This window comes from Candoia aspera, chromosome 1 (genome assembly GCF_035149785.1).
Source record: "Candoia aspera isolate rCanAsp1 chromosome 1, rCanAsp1.hap2, whole genome shotgun sequence".
In the NCBI taxonomy this organism is placed as follows: domain Eukaryota; kingdom Metazoa; phylum Chordata; class Lepidosauria; order Squamata; family Boidae; genus Candoia; species Candoia aspera.
Window position 1 is genome coordinate 233,764,890 of NC_086153.1, and position 20,431 is coordinate 233,785,320.

Below are 20,431 nucleotides of genomic sequence, written 5' to 3' on the forward strand. Positions count from 1 at the left end.
CAGACATCCTGAAGAGTGAGGTTGAATGGGCCTTAAGAAGCATTGCTAATAACAAGGCAGCAGGAGACGATGGCATCCCAGCTGAACTGTTCAAAATCTTGCGAGATGATGCTGTCAAGGTAATGCATGCTATATGCCAGCAAATTTGGAAAACAAAAGAATGGACATCAGACTGGAAAAAATCAACTTATATCCCCATACCAAAAAAGGGAAACACTAAAGAATGTTCAAACTATCGAACAGTGGCACTCATTTCACATGCCAGTAAGGTAATGCTCAAGATCCTGCAAGGTAGACTTCACCAATTCATGGAGCGAGAATTGCCAGGTGCACAAGCTGGGTTTAGAAAAGGCAGAGGAACTAGGGACCAAATTGCCAATATCCGCTGGATAATGGAAAAAGCCAGGGAGTTTCAGAAAAACATCTATTTCTGTTTTATTGACTATTCTAAAGCCTTTGACTGTGTGGACCATAACGAATTGTGGCAAGTTCTTAGTGGTATGGGGATACCAAGTCATCTTGTCTGCCTCCTGAGGAATCTGTATAACGACCAAGTAGCAACGGTAAGAACAGACCACGGAACAACGGACTGGTTTAAGATTGGGAAAGGAGTACGGCAGGGCTGTATACTCTCACCCTACCTATTCAACTTGTATGCAGAACATATCATGCGACATGCTGGGCTTGAGGAATCCAAGGCTGGAGTTAAAATCGCTGGAGGAAACATTAACAATCTCAGATATGCAGATGATACCACTTTGATGGCTGAAAACGAAGAGGAACTGAGGAGCCTTACGATGGTGAAAGAAGAAAGTGCAAACGCTGGCTTGCAGCTAAACCTCAAAAAAACCAAGATTATGGCAACCAGCTTGATTGATAACTGGCAAATAGAGGGAGAAAATGTAGAAGCAGTGAAAGACTTCGTATTTCTAGGTGCGAAGATTACTGCAGATGCTGACTGCAGTCAGGAAATCAGAAGACACTTAATCCTTGGGAGAAGAGCAATGACAAATCTCGATAAAATAGTCAAGAGCAGAGACATCACACTGACAACAAAGGTCCGCATAGTTAAAGCAATGGTGTTCCCCGTAGTAACATATGGCTGCAAGAGCTGGACCATAAGGAAGGCTGAGAGAAGGAAGATAGATACGTTTGAACTGTGGTATTGGAGGAAAATTCTGAGAGTGCCTTGGACTGCAAGAAGATCAAACCAGTCCATACTCCAGGAAATCAAGCCAGACTGCTCACTTGAGGGAATGATATTAAAGGTAAAACTGAAATACTTTGGTCACATAATGAGAAGATGCTGATGCTAGGGAGAGTGGAGGGCAAAAGGAAGAGGGGCCGACCAAGGGCAAGGTGGATGGATGATATTCTAGAGGTGACGGACTCGTCCCTGGGGGAGCTGGGGGTTTTGATGACCGACAGGAAGCTCTGGCATGGGCTGGTCCATGAAGTCACGAAGAGTCGGAAGCAACTAAACGAATAAACAACAAACACCCTAATCATTTACCATCTGATTATTTTGCTCTGCTTATGCTATTTACTGACCACATAGCACAGCTCTTCCAGGTGGTGAATTAATGCCTATTCTTTATGGATATTCTAGTGAAACTGGCTGCAAATTTGGAACCAATCAGAAACCTGAATTTTAAATGCACATTTGTCGATGCTCAAAGTACAAAGAGAGGCATCAGAATCATATTCTGTGTACTTTCTCTGCCTGACAATGCTTTTTGGAGAGTTCTTGGTAGCATGATTGGCTCAATTTTGGATAGTCTTAGAATAAGGCTTTCAAGTATCATTAATACTTGCCCTGCACTCTCAAGCCTTTATCTTCTCATTAAAACAGGGGAAAGAGTCCAGCATCTTTATTCTCTCTACACTATGATGGTATCCCTTAGTATCTGTGGACTAATTGAGAAGAAAGCTGGGGAGGAAAGTCATTCACTTTCTCCATATCCAATCAGGCACTTCTCCTCTTACTTTGCTTGTCCTTTTTAAACAGACTCCCTCCATGGCAGCCTTACTGTCTGTCCTTTAAACCCTGCTCCTGTTAAATTCATCACAGATATTGTAGCCAGATCCTTAGGGACTTGAAAGATGGCAGCAGTGATATTATCTCCATCAATCTTTATCATGATGTCAGTTTCTGATTCTCTCTGGAAGGTTAAAAGCTAAGCAGGTAAACCCAGGGATATTTTTTCCAGCTGCCACCCCCTTCCGATGAAGAAACCACCTTCTGACTTCAAATCTGCACCCACCCCCAAATATTTCCACGACGGAAGATTCGATCTAGCCAGAACGTGTTCCTTCTTTCTAACCCAAATTGGGGTTAATTTTAGCTGCCTGGCCTCACCTGCCAGTCGACACAGGCAGGGACGCACGACAAGAGAGCTATTCCGGGAGACTGCTAGCACCTGACAGCATCAAAGGAATTTTACAGCGAGGGGGCGGGATCTAGACCACAGGCTAGAAGGAAAAGACGAGCGCCTGCGAAAGCAACAGTTTCGTTCCTCTTACACTCCGGGAATCTTGGCACGAGAGAGAGGCCTCCATCCTCTTGTTGCAATCCCAAGACTAAAGGCTTCTCAGCGCTCTCGCTCTCTCTAAAAAAGGAAGGAGCCAATTCCGAGCAGCCATGTGCGTGAAAGAGCACATTGGTAGTTACCGCTGGGGGCGGCAGAGGGCGTACCACTCGGCGAGGCAAAGAGGGACGAGCATGCAGCGGCTGCAGTGCCAGCTCCGCCCCGCAGGCTAAGCCTGGCGGTGCTTGGAGAAGCGCCTAACCCGCCGCAGCGAGGAGGAGATGCGCTGCGCACGCAGACCCCTTCCTCTGCCGGGAACCGCGCACCATTTCCGAAGGCCCGCAGGGAGCAGCTGCTGCCTGGCGCTTTCTCTCGATCCCCGGCCTTTTTATTTTATTTTTTAAATACAAAGGCCGCCAGCTATAATCTTTTTCTGGTGTTTCCGCTGATTTTGAACCAGCCGAGCTCGAAGTCTCCCGGCCTCCCCTTTTCCACTCTCCCTCTGACGCTGGCCCGAAGAAAGGGAGGAGCGGGGTTGGGTCGGGCACCCTCAAGGCGCTTGGTTATTCCATACCCCCTCCCCCAATTAGTTCGGGGCAGAAAACCTCTCTGGTCCTGCGGGACAGTCGGCGGGGACCAGCCACGCTCGGAAGCTCCGAGGAGCCCGCCGCCGGCCGAGTTTATCAGCCCTCCCTTGAAGCGAGCGAGCGTTTGTCTTTGCTCGGGGGAGCCATCAAACACGCGGTGCCCTCCTAATGAAGGGAAGCTAAACGGAAAGCAGAGTGGCTGCGATAAGGCGGCCTTCTTGGGAGAGAGCCTGGGAGGGGTGGGGCAGGAATCCCACCCTCTCTTCTGCGCACATTTGAACCCCAGTGGGCTGTTACACATTCTCTCCCTCTCTCTCTCTCTCTCTCTCTCTCTCACACACACACACACACACACACACACACACACAGCCTCGGTTTGTCTCCTCCTGGAGTCAGCCCAGCAAATACCCGCATACTGGGTCAAATCAGCATCGGTCGACCACCACACAATTTGCAGTAGACGCATCCTTCTTAAAATAGGCAAGCGATCTGGGTGCCAGCATATGAATAAGTAGCAACATACGGGGCGGGGGGGTGTCAGGGGTTGTTTCAAAGCTTACTGTTTGTGACCATCCAATAGATGTTTGGGTTCAACAATTATCTAATAACTGCTTCCTCTCCTTTTTTTTAGCAGTATTTTAATTACATAAAAGGAATGTTTATTCTGGACTCGTTAATCTATAATAAGGAGCAATCTTGCCAACAGCTAACTGCTTTTTTGGATCCTGAAAAGCACTATGGTAAAGACAAAATGATAATTTAAACCTGTTATCCCTGGACTACTTTGTCATAATTTGGCATGCCCTTGCTCTAGTCATTTCAGAAAACATTCAGTGGTTGACCTAAGGACACACTGACTACATTTCTTGGCATTATGCACAGGAAGAGGGGTGGAATTATCTTCGACTCGTAAAAGGGGGGCAGTAGGCAAGCAGGAATTAAAGCATATGTGACACCTTTCCCAGTAACGCACTCTTGTTCATTCCCAGGTGACTGGGAAAACTTCAAGTGAAACTCTAACCACCCAGCTTTTTCATTCTGTAAGCACCTGGCCACATAAGGACTAAAAAGTCTTCTTAGAAAGTAAAGCCAGCAGTGGGTTGAAACCAGTACTTGCTCTGGACTGCTTTCAGCCTCCCCCATGCTCAGATGCATCATGCAAATGAAGGGAGCAATGTCTACATTCCTGGAGAGGGGTGGGGGGGAAGTAGGACAACGGGGACCCAAAAGTGGTCACCTAACGCTATAGCTGCAAGGAGCAGCAGGAAGAATTAGCTAACTGCACGGTGAAAGTGGATGGGGTGGGGTCAGGAAGAAACCATCTGCAGGTATGAACTGGAATAGGGGTAATCCTGAGTAATGCAAGTGAGATCCAGTCTCACTTTTGCTATATATGACTACATTTAGGATCTTGGGCAAGTTTCTTGTCCTTTAATCTCACTGGTCAGTTTTTCTGTGGGATGTCTGTTTTGTTTTTACTAGCTCAATGACAGCAGTTTTGTGGCACTACCCATTACACTTCAAACTTCCCAAAATATTGAAGATCCCTACCTATGCCTCAGCCTTTCTTCCTGCTTAATGTTGTCCCTCCTCTTATTGCTGAACATCCATTTTCCACATTTTTCTTTGCAATCATGATTAATACAACTGCATAGCCAAGCACCTTTCACTCTGCATGCCCCTAATCATTTTTATAAACCAGACATATCCTAAAAGTGACACCATCTGAAGGAGCTTTATGAGTAAGTTTCAGTAGTGCACCTAGCATCTTCTGTTCTTTCAATTTATTCTCCAGAAAAGCAACTCTGCCAAGAATCTAAAAGAGGGATGTGAACTACATGAGATGGCCATGTCTAGCTCCTATTCTCTCCATGTAAAGCTTTCTGGCACTACATCCCAATTACCTCCCCACTTCTGCTCCTGCTTATCTTCTTTTGTGTTCTCCATGTGTGTTAAATCTGTGGTCAGTTTTTTCACATATTGCTTTCTTCCCCTCTCCCTTTATGTATCTATTCAATAGACGCTATCGCCCCAATCTCCTCTTCCTCCTTCCCTAAATCCTGAACATCTTACAACTCTTCTGATATTCCGTAATTCATCTGCATATAGCCTGCAGCTGAGTTCATCCCTTACTTGTTGCTAGTGCTTCAAATAAACTCCGTGCCACCACATTTCTGCAGATGCTGAAGTAGTGTGAATTGAACCACATTTCTAATTGACATAGGAGTGAAGCTAAAATTAATAATACAAAGCCTTGGCAGCTCAAAGACCTGAAGATAGTGTGTAATATTTTCTGGGAAATGCGAATGTAATATTCATTTCAGCCTTGACCACAGACTCTGCATGCCAGACAGGACCTTTTTATCCCCAGTGAATTTAGAGGTCTGTATTCATGTGTGACAATGCAAAGACCATATACCACAAAACAAGAGAAGGACATCCATCTGCTGTCTCAAGGCAGATCAAATGAGGAAAAGTGGAATTTGGAGAAATAATTCTTTTGACCCAGAAATTCACAATCTTTGAATTGCACTGAAGTGGCCTTCCCTGACACTGTATTCTCCAATTGTTGAAGGAGAATGTCAGCCATCCCCATCCAGAATAACAGGGAGAGTGCGAAAAATGATACTTTTCTGTTAATCAGTTGATTCTCTCTTGCTTTGGGATAAGAATTGTAATCATACATATTTGGAGTCACCAGACTAGGGGAGGCTGGTCAGCCTTTAGTGTACAAATCTAGAATGCAGTTGTATATGACATCACACAGCCCATATCCTAGACAAATATTTCTCCTGTTGTCCTATGGATGCCAGTTACATTGTATTTTCCCACATGCCAGCTGAATTTATTTCTGAATAGGTCAAGTTATCTGATATCTTATCCCTGCTGTAACATATCATTCCTGCAGCATAAAGCCAATAATCAGCAAACAGGTCACTGGTGGGAGGGGGCAGCCCTGTTGTTTCTCTTTCTTTCCAGCAACCATGCTCTGAGTGTGTCTGTATAAAAGAGGGGAGGAAGTTTGTTAATGCATTTATGACAGTGTGTGTAGTATCTATGTAACAATGGAGCAATCTGTGAGAAACAGGAGGAGAGATGAGGTACATGAACATCCAACTGGATACACTTATGCATTTGGCCTCCCCCCCTCCCCCCCGCCAGCTCACACAGTTTTCAGGGCTGGAAAGGTTGCCATGCTGGTTCTTCAGGCTTCAAATATATAATTTAGCTATCATAGTGTTAAGATTTTAAAATTCATTATTTTATTTTGGATCATCTATGGTATATGCTACAAAGACAGTCTGAACTTAATTCCTATCCACTCCTATTGGATTTCCAAGTTCTCAAATAGATGTACATAATACATTTGGAGTACCACATTGTGAATAATTGAGGGGGAGGGATGAAGTTTAATCTTCTCTGTTCCCCTACCAGTCCCCTTTCCCCTTCCCATACACTTTCTGTGCTAATGCAGTACAAACCTTAAACATAACTTTCTTGAGGAAGTTTCACTGAAATCAATGAGATTTATAGAAAAGCTGTACACAGAATGAGCTCTGGAACTTAGCAGTCAACCAGAATAAGACAAACAAACAAAAAAAGAATAATCAACCTAAGAATGCTTGTATAACCTAAGAGAATGAAATAAAATACACTAAGAATAAAAATGGTTGGTGTTAATTAAGATAGAGTCATGATCCCACAGAGAGCATTGATCTCTGTGGAATGCTACAATTTGAAAAACATAGATTTCCTTGTATTGTATAACTTTTTAAAAATCCGTACAAATGAGGACACTTTGGATTCTGAGAGAAATGGCATATATATAATTAGCTTTTTTAAAAAAAAGTCTTATGGGTTAGTTAAGATGTTAGTTAAGATATGGGGAGGATCTGCAGGTAGTTAGGCTGTGGAAAAAACCTAAATTTTCAACAAGATTTGAATGCATAAAGGAGTATGAACAAGCATCACTATGCTAGGAAATTCCCTTGAGTGTGGCTGGCTATTGTCCATAGCCACTGTGCTGACAACTGGCTATGGAGTCAATATTGGAATAAATATTCTTACCGAGAAAGATGTATACAGACTTCAGAGAACAGAGTCTGACCTTCCTCATTGATAAAACAGAGGAAAGAGTTAAGGATTACATGGGCATATTACGTGCAATACCAGTCATACATATGAGGAACAGAGTTCAAAAATCCAATTCAACTTAATCTGGTCTTCAACATCAGTTGTTTTTTTTAAAGGAAGCAGAGTTAAAGGAGCAGGATTGTGCTAAAATGACACCTTTAAGCTTAAAACTTGCCCTGCATCTCTGTTTCCAGAACAAGGGATCCTCATGGCAGAAGTGATTTGGTAATGAACTGCCAGCAGTTGAAGAGCTACAATCTCTAGAAATGGGAGTATACCAGGGGGGGAAAAAAAAACACTTGAGACAGCACAGCCCAACTTAATATACTTTTCTGAATTGTGTGGTGCAACTGTGAAAAATACACTAGCGGGAATAACATGGAAAATGTGAAAAATACTACTCCATGTTCTATTCTTCAGTGGACTCCCTTCTGACTTGGCTCAGTACACAGAATTTTGACTTCTCAATTTTCCAACAGAACAGAAAAAAATGAATTTAGAGGCCTACAAAAGCTGAGCTGAGATGGGGAAGAAAAGAACAGCTGTTCTGAATAGAAAATTATACACATAACAACTAGCTATTAATGGAGAACACTATAAAGGGTGGTTCCTGGGTGTTCTTTCTACTTCCACCTGAATAAAAGTAAAAGAAAGTCTGTAACATTCAAATTGGAATATATACAGTATAATTATTTTGTGTTAATGGTTGCCATAGGGTGTAAGGATGATTATGTATCACAGTTTTTTCAATGACAACATAAGAATAGCCGTGTTGGAACAAACTAAGTTCTATCAAACCATCATTGTTTTCCAGTAGTGACCAGATCTGATGCATCTGGCAAATATATAGAAGCAGACAGGAAGCCAAGAACACCCATTCCATCTAATTCAAGCTGTTGCTTTTTGAAGGTATACAGCCTCTGTGTATGGAGGTTCTAGCTATCTAATATGGCAAACAGCCATTCATTTGTAATTCCACCAACTCACTAAAAGTGTACATGGTTCTTTTCCCTGTACCCCATCTTATCATCACAACAATCTATGGATGCAAACCAGGCCATGTTATTTCATCACTAGGGATTCATAGCATCCTCCAGCCATTGTTGTGCCAATGTAACAGTAATGAGACCAGGTTTTGTATCTTCTCAGGGATGGCTTTATGATGCTACTAGCCACTAATGAGGAATGTCCTTTGAGATAGTGATTGGCCCATTGTAAACCAACGAAATTAATAATTAAGGCCCACAATCTAGGTCTCTTCTCCCCAGCTTGACACTCTGATCACTCTACTCTGGCATGTCCATCCACTCAAAGGGAACACCTCAGCACCCACATCATGAAAGAAAGAAACTTTTTGGCCATTCAGTAAGTCACTATGAAACCATATATAGTCTGCAGTTGCAGATTCTGTTCACTGTGAGAAGCTAGAGGTAGCATAAACTTGCAGATACCTTTTGATTTTTCACTGGTTGACCTGTTGTCAGAAATCCCAAGTTTCAGCACTGGGGAGGGGAGCCTTACACTTCCCAAGTCATTTCTGTTTTCAAAGCAGGATTTTGAAGGCCACATGGTTAAAGAAATCATTCATGGCCCTATTAATGGGCCAAACCTCCTTTAGCTGCTGATTTTTACACACAGGTGAATAGTAGAAGAAGCATAGCCATGACTTTCCATAGTCATGACTTTCCATAGTTTTGGTGCCACTTTTGCTTGGAATTTAATCAATCTCTTTGAATACAGAGGCAGATACTGATTTGACTGTTAACTCCCAAATTAAAACAGCAGCTGGGGGTGGGGTTAAATGTGAATATTGTTTGTAATTCCACCAAATTAAGCTCATCCAAATTGCCTGCTCACAGCAGAGGAGCGGTGGCCGCGCTCTCCTGAAAAGCAGGCATTCAGGGACCTCATTGGCAGCAAACCTGTCGTTGGAAAACAGAAGCTGGGGCCAGCCAGAAGCCTGTCGCGGACCAGGGGGAGAAAGGCGAGACGAGGCAAGGCTGCTCAGGTCCGCGCCCGCGCTGGGAAGCGGGCAGCCGCGATTTGGGTCATGCGGAGCTCCTTTCGCCCAGGAATACTGTAGCAGGTGCCGCCGCCGCGGCTCCGAAGGGCAACGGATTCTAAAGAAAAGAGGCGGCGGCCGGAGAGACTTCTTCCCCAAGCTATGGGCCACGAGAAACTCCTCAAAGTCTAGGCAAGCGAAGGGAAGGGGGCGGGAATGACGGGGACCTGGTGCAGGGCCTGACCGGGTGGGCAGAGAGACCAAAAACCAAAGGGAGCATAACCAGGGAAGCTGGAAAATTACGCGCGGCTTAGTGGCCTCTTTTTCCTTTTCCCTCCTCCGTTCCAAACTCCGGCAGTGACAGCCCTGCTTGGACGCGGCCAGTCTCCGGAAGGCAAGGCAGCTATGGAGCTGGCTGGGTTCCGCCTCCATAGGCGGCCCTACTCTTCTCCCCATAAGTTCCCGCCAAGGCAACCCACCGAAATCCTGCGCCCATCACACCTCTCGCAACCCTCCTCAGCAGGTCGCCGCGGGATTTGCTTCCCGCCACCACCCTCCCTGCCTCGCGGCCGCAGCTAACAGGCGCTGCCGAGCCGACCCCTTCTCGCCTCCTCCTAGCAAAGTGCCGAGCCCCCCCTCCCCAGGCTCCCCGCCCAATCGGCCGCGGGGATTCATCCTCTTCCTCCACCTTCAGGTGCGTGGAGCGGCGCCACGACCTCCGCCTCCCTCTCCTTTTCTCTCTTTCACGTCCCTACATACAAAGGCAGCAGTTTCCCTTGCCCGTGCCATCCGCGGAAAGTGCTCGGCGCTGCACAGGGGGCCGGTCCCTGCCCCGATCGCCATGCAGCCAGCTAGTCACGCGGGACAAGGTGCGGCGCTTATTACCTTTGGCTGCGTCTGGATCGAGGAACATTTTCTTCTCAGCGTGTGGCGAGCCCACGGGCTCTTCCAGACAAAGTAAATCCCTCCGCTGTGGGTGTGCGAGGTCGCGGCAACGCGGGATGCTTCTCGGTTAGTGTCCAGCTCCGAGCCGCCTCCTCAGTGGCAAGCCCATCAGGCGCTGCACGGCAGCGAGGAAGGGAAGAAGCCACAGGCTGCGAGCGGCCCCAGAGTGACCTCCACAAACAGGTTGGCGTCCCAGGCGGCGGACTGCTGCGAAAGAGCGGGAACCAGCATGAGGAGGGAGGCGACTGAATGAATTGATGAGCTGCCTTGTGGCTGGGGCTCGCTGACTGATTCCCCTCCACACAGGAACACGCCAAGCCTCTGGAGCCCTTCCCTTCCCCTCCCCTCGATGTGTGTGTGAGGGTGTGTGTATGAGCGCGCGCGCGCCGCGAGCCTCCTCTCGCACGCGTCCGGTTGCTGCTCGCTGCTGGCGGGAGAGGAAATTGCAAGGCAGAGCAAGGGAAAGATACGGCCCGGAGCAGCGCGAGAGTTTGATGCTCCTTTTGATCGCTCGTGCGTCGTCGAGAGAGGCGGCGGCTTTACTCTCTGGTAACCTGGCGGTGTACACGTGAGCATTTAAACACCCTCCCATCTGCCAACAGCAACAATAAAAGAAGTCCAAGACTGCCCCTGGGGACAGTTAACTTCACATTGTAAAGTGGGTTCTATAAACCAGTATATTAGACTTCCCTGAAAAAGGGTCTCCTGTACGCAAACCCTCCTCAAAAAGGCCCCAAGTACAGAGGATCGAGACAGAAAATGCAGATCAGAGAGGGATCTGTCCAGCTAGAAACCAAACCCCACAGGGCATTAAAACTCGAAAACTTACTAAAGGGGGTGGGGGTGAGGTGAAACAAAACCGAGGTCCATCCAGTCCAGAGCAGGTGCCTCAATAGCCGGCAAACTTGACACCCTTGCGCCTGCAAGGTTGCTGTTTCATTCCTATTTTTTACAACGAGGAAGGTTGCTCTTGTCTGTTCTGACCCCTGAACCGTTTTGCATGTTCCATTCACCATCAGAGTGATCTACTAGACTCTCCTTCTCAAGGCCTGGTTTTAATTCGTGTCTCCTGCACTGCATGGCCAGAATCCACTGGAAATTCCAGCAGGCTCCAGAGTGAAAAGTCAGCTCCAGTGTATGTGCTCCAGTTCAGAGTTTCTTTTTGTTTTACGCTTTTAGTAAGCATAAAATTTCTTGGCTGAGGAATCTCATCTAAAAACTGGACTGGATTTTGGCTCTGCTGAGGATGAATGAATTCTAGGTCCAGCCAGGATGTCAGGAGAACAGGACTCTGACATCTTGTTAAAGTAACTTTCCTGCCTTTTAGGGTTGTATTAACATTTGCTAAAGGTAATTGAAGAGGTTTTTGAAAACAAAAACCACCAAATGTGTTAAGAAGTCCAAGCCATGCAGTATACATTTTCAAAGCAAAGCTGTGTGAGATAATATTTTGTATTAGAACAGATAGAAAAATAAGAAAGATATTGAACACTTAAAACAGCCCCACTCCAGTGGTTCCTTAGTAATTTAGTTCAAACCCATTCTGAATTTTGGAAGAAGTCCTCTTTATTTTTTTATTTTTTATCGTTCAGTCATGCCCAATTCTCAGAGACTGCCTGGACAAGTCCCTGCAGTTTTCTTGGCAAGGTTTTTCAAAAGAGGTTTGCCACTGCCTCCTTGCTAGGGCTGAGAGAAAGTGACTGGCCCATGGTCACCCAGCTGGCTCTGTGCCTAAGGCAGGATTAGAACTCCCAGTCTCCCGGTTTCTAGCCTGGTGCCTTAATCATTACACCAAACTGCTCTCATCATGTGGTTATAACTGCAGTTTATTTTTCCCTATGATCTCAGGATCTTTGATTTAGATTTCATCTTTCCTTATCTTGTATTTAGTTCAAATTTTAGCTTATTTGTGAAAATACACACCAGGCAATTTTAAAAAAAAAATCATCATCCAGCCTCCTTCTCTTACCTCTCAAGTGAGAGACTGGGGTAGCCATGCTGTCCACTTGGCAGGGTTCTTAAAAACAGTAACGACAAAATGTATGGCAAATCATTCAATCCCTTTTGCAGAACATTAAGTACATAGTAGTTATCAATAATGCTGATACAAATATTGAGAGGTTGATGCTTAGTCAGCATCACTTCATGTATGCTAGCACTGTTTAGGGTGTGTGTATGTATAAAAATTCATATTCATCTAAAAGGTTGAATCATATTAAAGAGTTTAAAGGTTTGCACCCATTTTTATTTACTGCTGGAGTCTTTAAACACACACACACACAACTACAGTTCTATGTTCCTTTTCAGCACAGATATCCTACTGTTTTTTAAATATATTGTGTTTTCTTCCCTCTAGCTGCTTCATTATCCCATCTCAAAATCCTCCCACCTCCATACCCTTTCCCACTTGCTATTTGTATGAGTTATTTTGTAAGAAAGATCAGAGTGATGTAGTTATTGAAGAAGAGACACTATGAAATTGTACTGGGGATAAGTAAGGACATAACTAAAATTAAATGTGACCAACCAGAATGATAACTGGATGTCGCCTTGGGCTGCACTTCTCTGCACATTATGCAACTGAAATCAATGTGAATTAAGCAGCTTGAATATAACGTTGTACCTATATAGCTTAATCCTGGCTACATTTCTCTTAATAGGATTTTCTCCCAACTTCATAGAAAGGTAGTCTTGCAATCCAATTCTGTACATGTTAACAAATAAATAAATCCTACTTGATTCAGTGGGAGTTATGCCATAAATCATTATTAAGTAGCAATTAGTCTTTTGGATATTACCACTAAATTCTTAACCCTTTGAAGAAACAGTAACAGAGATCTATCTCTTTGGAAACAAAGATAGTGCTTTTTTTCAGATTATATCCACTCTGTTTGGACATTCTAGGACCATTATTAAAAAATAGTAATTTTGGAAATTGATAGCTAGAATAGCTTTCTTCAGAAGATTCACCCAAAGGTGCTATAAGACTCTGTTGTCTTCATTACTACAGATTGGCAAAGCTATTTCTTGAGAAGTTGTAATTCCTACCTGTGTAGCTAACCAAATTTACAGAGTTTGTTGAAAAATAAAAGATAAAAAGTAAATGCCAAAGTATTTTACACATGATTATAATAATAATTACAACATACTATTGTATGTTACAATAATAATTGTAATTACAATATTGTAATGTCTCTGAGAAAGCTGAATAGATTGATTGAAATACACTTCTTTTTAAAATATCTTGAACATGTTTTACTTCTTTTTAAAGAAGTAAACATGAATACCAGAGGATTTTGATTTCTTCATCTTATGTTTCCAGCCTCATTTGGAACAAACATTTGCTTGCCTTTCTACAAATAAGTTATTTTTCTGCTGACTGGAAACCAGAGAAGCTGTTTTTCCCCCCAGAGAGGTTTGCCATATGCTGATAAAGAGGTAACAGGAATGAAGGAATGTAATAGGTTAACTGCCCAGAGTCCCTCTTGTTGTGGGGAGAGGGGCAGTGACAACATTTGAAAATAAATAAAATAAATAAATAATAGGTTACATTGTGCTACATATGGCAGGTGCCCCAAATCATGGACACATAGAATTTTATAATGTAACACAAGTTGTTAAACACTGCACTGGAGTTTCAGCAAACTCAGTATTTTTTAGTAATAATGAACAAACATTTCCAGCGAGTGCACTTAATAGTAGTTTGTTTGACAATTGATTTTGCTTGCTTCCCCTGAGGCTATGAGAATTCACTTTTGTTCAAATGGGGAAGGCAAATGAATAGCCCGTCCTGTCTTTACCCTCAATATAGCATACATTCACCACCTGGTACATGGTGCTCTCTGCAGAGAAACAGGGAAGGTTTTGGTGAGAACCTTTCACTTAACTATTGACCGGAACTTAATTGCCCCAGTCTTTACACAGTAAATTTTCTTTACAAGTTTCACTTAACTTCTACTCCATTTCATCCAAGATTCTCTAAACCACAAACTAAAGCTCATGCTTCTCACTGATCACTGTATATAATGTTGCAGTCACCTCTCTGTGTGATGATAAAATGCTGCGGTTTGGGTGGCCAAAACCTTTAGAAGCTCCTTACATAAACCAGGTCTCAGGATGGTTAATGCTTGATGACCTAAGGGTGGGAAAGTCTGCTAAAAACACTAGGAGCTTCTGCAGTGTAAACAGGATAGCCTTATGAATACTGGAATAACAAAAAGAACAATAAAAGTTAAAGGTCATGTGGTTAGGGACAGATAAACATTTTCCCCTATCAGCTGAAAACAGAAAAGGAAGGAAACTCTGATTCTGATCGATCACACTGTAACCAGGAGTAATTAATAGGGCAAAGCTGCTAAGAAAAATGAATTACTGTACATTAGATCTAAGAAATATTAGCACGGTCAATCCTGCGATATATTAAGGCTGGAAAGAAGAGATTTCTTTAGTTCTACATATTCAAAATGTTTCTTGCTTTTAGTAATTAGCTACTGCACAAATGGGGCAAGCTCTTGTATAGATAAGACTCAACATAGATCAAGCTTGTTTTGCATGATTATCCTGGTGTCAGAACATTGCTCAGTAAAGGCTGGGTGAAAATGTTTTGAAACACTAGAGATGAAAAGTATCAGGGAAAAAAAGCAAGAAAAGATAATAAGATACGATCCTAATCTGAGTGGGAATCAGTCAGCCTGGTGGCAATTGGACTTCTTCTACCTGAGAAGCCTATTAATAAGGTTTCAGATCATATATGCCCTCCTCAGACTTTGCAAGTGGTAGCCAAGTAATTAAGTGTACTGTTATCTCTGGAAAAAGCATTCATGTAGTTGAGCTTACGGTCATAACAAAGTTAGAGCATGGACTGAATGCATACTTCACACTCTGGCTCAGAGGCACATGTAGACTTTCCAGAGCCAGCAGATGACATACACTGAATGAATCTTTCTTTCTCACAGTCACCCATGTATCTTTTGTGTGGTGAGGTAGAAGACTAGACAGCTGGGCAAGGATGAGAGCCAGGACTGGGAGAATTAAGTTTTAACAGAAGTAGCTAGACGTCTCTTCTCCTCTATATCAGTGTGTTTGAACCTTGGCAACTTTAAGATGTGTGGATTTCAACTCTCAGAATTCCCCATCCAATATGCTGGGGAATTCTGGGAGTTGAAGTCCACACATCTTGAAGTTGCCAAGGTTGAGAAACACTGCTCTAAATATAGAAAGCCTTTGCCATATACTTCCAGGAGAGACAAGATACCGAAAGAAGAAGTGCCTAAGCTGGCCAGGCTAGAATCAAGGTACTTAACCAAGAGAAGTTTGAAGTATCAAAAGAGGGCTGGACTGAAGAATAATTATAGCGAGAAACCCACCTGTAAGACATTTCTGGTTCTGTGAGGGAGACGAGATTATGAGCAAGGAAACAAGTTCCAAAGACTATAGGTATAACTGACTATTGTTCTTTTTCTGACAACTATAAGAAAACAAAGCATTAAATTGCTGTGCTGCCCTGCATTTACTAAATTATAATGCCAGTGTAAATGTTGTGCAACAATTCCAACGTGTGAATCTGGTTTCTTCAAGCAGGATGCAAAGGAGCCGTGTAGTCTTCTGATTCAGAGCCACCCACAGCAGCCCTCGTATACAGTCTTGTCCCTCATAACAGTAACCTGCGCTCTAAATTTGATAAGGAGGGGTAGTCAAAACCATTTCTTCAGTTTCATTGGAGGCAGGTATTAGGATCCTCTCTCTCAGCGGAGACCTGGCTTCTGACTGCAACTTGGAAAAGGCTGTCCTTTTCATCAATATAGTGGCACCAATGGACAACACCATCTTCAGAACCATGGGAATGGAATGCAGAAGTGAATAAACAGTACCTTTTAAGGCTGTGCAGTGCTTGAGAAATAATTCAGAAAAGGTGCTTCATTACAGAGGGAAGCATAAATGTAGTACCTACTAACAAATCTTTAAAGCTGCTGTGCTTTTCCCAGGATTATGCAGCTGCTGCACAATCCTAGGAAAAGATGCAGCTGCTTTGAAAAGTTGTACACTGGTGCTACTTATGTGTTATATTTATATCCTGCCATGGTCAAATACAATACTTGGTGGTTTATAAGATAATATAGAAAATAACTAAAACATCCATGGTGAACATAATTAAAAACACCTGAGATCAGTAAAACCACACAACAATCAAACATCATGAACCAAAAGAGTTGCACCATCATGTTGAATCAATATATTCATTGATGGCTAATTCTAGTTTATATGTGCTTTACAAAAAAGCTCAGTTTTAATAGTTGTGACCTCACAGGGTCTGAAGCAGTTTTTTTGGAACTGAACTGGAACATTGCACAGCCATAATACCTTTCCCCAAACATTGTATAATCAGTTGCTTTTTTTTAACTAAAAAAATTAAGATGCTTTTGAATAAAATCCACCAAATAAAATAAGCCTTACTTCTGTATAAGTATTTCCTGGATAGTGCTGAAAGCATGGAAGGAATTCTCCAGGCTTGTTTTCTGCTGATAAATCCTCTGGTATGTAGACACACACCATAATGCAGGAGACCCTTGGAGAACTGGGAAAGAGTAGACATGCTTAGCTGAAACTACTAGCTCACAAAAAACCATCCATGTGTGGAGCTATGAGGACAGGCTGAAGGAAACTTTGGACAGATACATATTTCCACATTCCCAATAGAACATAAAACAAGGAAAAATACATATATCTAAAGAAAAATTATATAGAAGACTGTGCTATCGAAGTCACTCTAAGTTTTGTCCCAAAGTCTAGGTGCCCATAGAAAAATCTTCAGAATTCTTCCAGTTCTCCTGGGATGCAGTTGCTACCAGTTCTGTCCAGGATCTGTTTAGTTCTTGTTCTGCAGCAATAGTCTGATGTTTAAGAATTCAGTCACTTCAGAATAAGTGAATTTAGGAAAGGTGACAGGGGAGTGCAGTTCACAGCAGAAAAAGCATTTCTTGCTCAAGGATATGCTGTTACAATAGCAATATAGGAAAATTCTTGTCATAATTCAGATAATAGTTTAGGCAATTGTCAGCAAAGAAATGCCCAACCACTATAACTCCTTCATTTTGGGCAGTCATCTCACAATCCCTCAGCAGCTCTCAACTCTTTCAACCAGATAACAGAATACTACCTTTAATCAACCAACTGCAGTTTAAAATCCTAGAGAGATGCAGACTTTTCAACCTGTCCTTCTTCCACATTTTGCTGGCATGCATACATCCATATTCTCCTTAATTCCTGTAATTAAGGGCATGTAGCGCCACTGTGCTTGTACAGCATACAGCTTATTTATTTGATTTATAGTTTGCCTCTAACAGGTACCCAGGGCAGTGAATGAAAACATCAGAAAGCCATGATATAAATGATATAAAAAATATCACAGAGTGCAAAAGATACAGAACTAACCAGCAGATTATAAAACAACAAAAGAACATAGGTCAACATGAAAGTGATATGCCAATGAATAAAAGATCTGGAGGAAAAATAAAAGGATCTCTCCCTGGGTATGAAATTATTTCAAGATAAGAGGTCATATGAGACTTGGAGATAGAAGGGGGCCACCTGCAAGGAGGCCCTTTACCCTGGAGTCTGTCATGACCTTCATCACAAATGAATAGCATCTGGAAAAGATCAGTTGGGAACAGAGTTCTGGTATCCTGTTCCTAAGCTGTGAAGAGCTTTCAAGATCAAAATTGGCACTTTAAACTTAGCTCGGAGCTGGTGGAACTGACAAGGCACAAGTAACGTGTTCAGAATGCCCAGAGTTAAAACTTGAGGAAGACTGCAGGAGTACAACATCGTCCCCCACTTTCGTTTAATAGAACGGTAGGCGTGATTTCAGCCTAACTGCTAATGTCTACTTTCTTCCACTCCATCTCATTAAGGGGCACCTGCCAATCTATTAGGCCTTCTAATGCTGAAGGACGGAAGCTGCCAGATATCAAGCTTGGCTCCTTCTTCCCGCCCTCACCATCACTGAGGAATACTGTGTGGTTTGCTTATCTAAAATAAATAAGTAAATAAAACAATGCAAATACAAATGCAGAGACCCAATGTTGGCTAATGCTACCTGTTGAGAAATCTAAATGTTAACCCGTAATAAGGTTACATACGAACTATCTGTGTATTTACTTAAAATAATCCCAGTGAATTCACTACTATAGCTTATTCCCAAGCAAATATGCCTCACCTGCATCATGAAATGTTTTTAAAAAAAGTTAAGTGGCTCTTAGTAATTAAGCTAAAAGGCAGCCCTAATACAAAGAGAATCCATCTCTGATGAAAGATGAATGTGGAGACTTTGGCACTGTCAGCCCCACCAAGTAGACCAAAGTAGGAATCAACTCCACAGAAAGGCTAGGACTACTTTTATTGAGAGTGGCTATAATCACAGAATCTGACAAGTCTGATGTGCTGTAGTCCTCCCCTTCCTATACCCATGTGAATTAGGGAGGTATCTGTCTGAATCTGAGCCACTTGCACATATTTTCTGCTTGTTTTGGACTTAAAATATGATTTTTCCCTTGCTGCTTTGGTAACAAATCTCTGTCAAAGTCATCTTCCTCACCGTCTACAGGCACAGTGGTGGCTATGGAATTAGAACTGTGGATTTTGTTTCACATGAACACAAGGAAGTACACAAGGATGGGTCCTGATTTTAGCCCATTCCTCCTTATCAACAGATCAGCTTATCAACAGTTGTTGGCAACGTATGTCCCAAGGGGGACACACCAGTTACTGAATGCAAAGGTTCACATACTTTCGCCACACACATGTCCCTTTGGACCTTTTTCCTCAATAAATAGATGAAAAAAATATAATGATTTTGACTCATTTATTTAATTGGGTTCTTTTTATCTAGTTTTAGGACTTGTATGGAGAATTGATCACATTTATGCAGAAATATTAAAAATTCAAAAGGGGTCACCAACTTTTAAGCGCCACTGTACTTTAACAGCTTCTGAGGTGCTAGAAGTTCCATATCCCTCTGCTGGAGACTGAACCCAGAATTTAGCACACACCAAGCATGTTCTCACCATAGAGCCACTGTCCGTCCCTCATTAGATTTGACACAGTTAACCAGTAATACAAATAGCAAACATTGAGTAGGAATACCCATTTCAATGAATGTGCACAGTTGTCATCCTTCAAGGTGCAAAGCTGTGTTAAACTGACAGTTGTCAAAATTAGCGTTAGCTGAATTATGCATTTCCTAACTATGTGCTTAAGACGAGAGCTTTTATTTCAGAGTTTTATTCACTGTGTTATGAATATCCATTTCCAAAACAATACATATGTATAAGTTCCACCAAGATCTGTGGGAACTCTTGGCATGCAGCAGGTGCAGTCCAGCAAAGCAGTTCTAAGTGTGCAAGGAAGGCACTGCTACTGATCAGGGTGGAGGTGGAGAAAGGGATTGGGGGAAATGGAATTTATTATGGGAAATTTATTTTAGAAAAATATATATCTTAATTGAAAGTAAGGGGGCTTTCTACTTTCATACCACGTTTGCATTCTGCTTCATTAAAATTGGTCTCACAGCTATTTAAATGTGCAAGGGCTTTGCCCTTGGGTGGCAAGGATTGGATATGAAATGGAGATTTAAAAAGTACTGCCTTGAGTATTTAGCAACCTTGAAAATGGAAGGCTATGTTCATGTTATAGGATTCACCTTATTTTCATAATCTAGCTAAGTCTTCAAATTCAGATGTAACTGGAAACATAGGTTGCTGGTACATGAATGAGCCATGACACACCTTGGGCTTATGAATTACCCTAACTTTTAATTTACCTAAAACTTTTCATTCACCTGTACTCCAGAGGAACCAGTCCGAATATTTTGCCTCTGAGAGAGATTGATTGCTAGATCAATAGCTAGATCAATAGATCAATCCCTGTAACTTCCAAACTCAAGAAACTGAGATATGATTTAAGGCTATTATGGGAATGAGCCAGGCCCCAACTGTGATTTAAAATCTTGGTTTGTTCATTGACTAGAGTATAAGAAAATCACATTTTTTAAAATTCACGTGTCTATTAAAATGTGGAGGGATTACCTGTATTCCCTTTATTCCCTCTTTTTCATAATCACTTGGAAATCAAGCAGATACCATTCTTAAGGAAAGTGTTATGAGAACATTATTCTATGAAGTGCCACAGTTTCTTCAGGAATATTGGCCTCCATTTGCATAAAAGCATTATTACTTTCC

The 20,431-nt window shown here is 42.6% G+C and overlaps 1 protein-coding gene across 3 annotated transcripts in view; it reads right to left on the reverse strand.

The window, feature by feature from the left end:
- SYT7 (synaptotagmin 7) overlaps positions 1 to 10,572 on the reverse strand; it is a 246,870-nt gene extending 236,298 nt beyond the window's left edge. Inside the window, exon 1 of one of the 3 annotated variants that reach the window (XM_063289191.1) lies at positions 10,137 to 10,572. In XM_063289191.1, the coding sequence (XP_063145261.1) occupies positions 10,137 to 10,164 (28 nt within the window). In that variant the 5' untranslated portion in view covers positions 10,165 to 10,572. The remainder of the gene's footprint in view (positions 1 to 10,136) is intronic. The other 2 variants (XM_063289189.1, XM_063289190.1) reach the window with 2 other exon arrangements.
- Between the last annotated feature and the right edge of the window lie 9,859 nt (positions 10,573 to 20,431).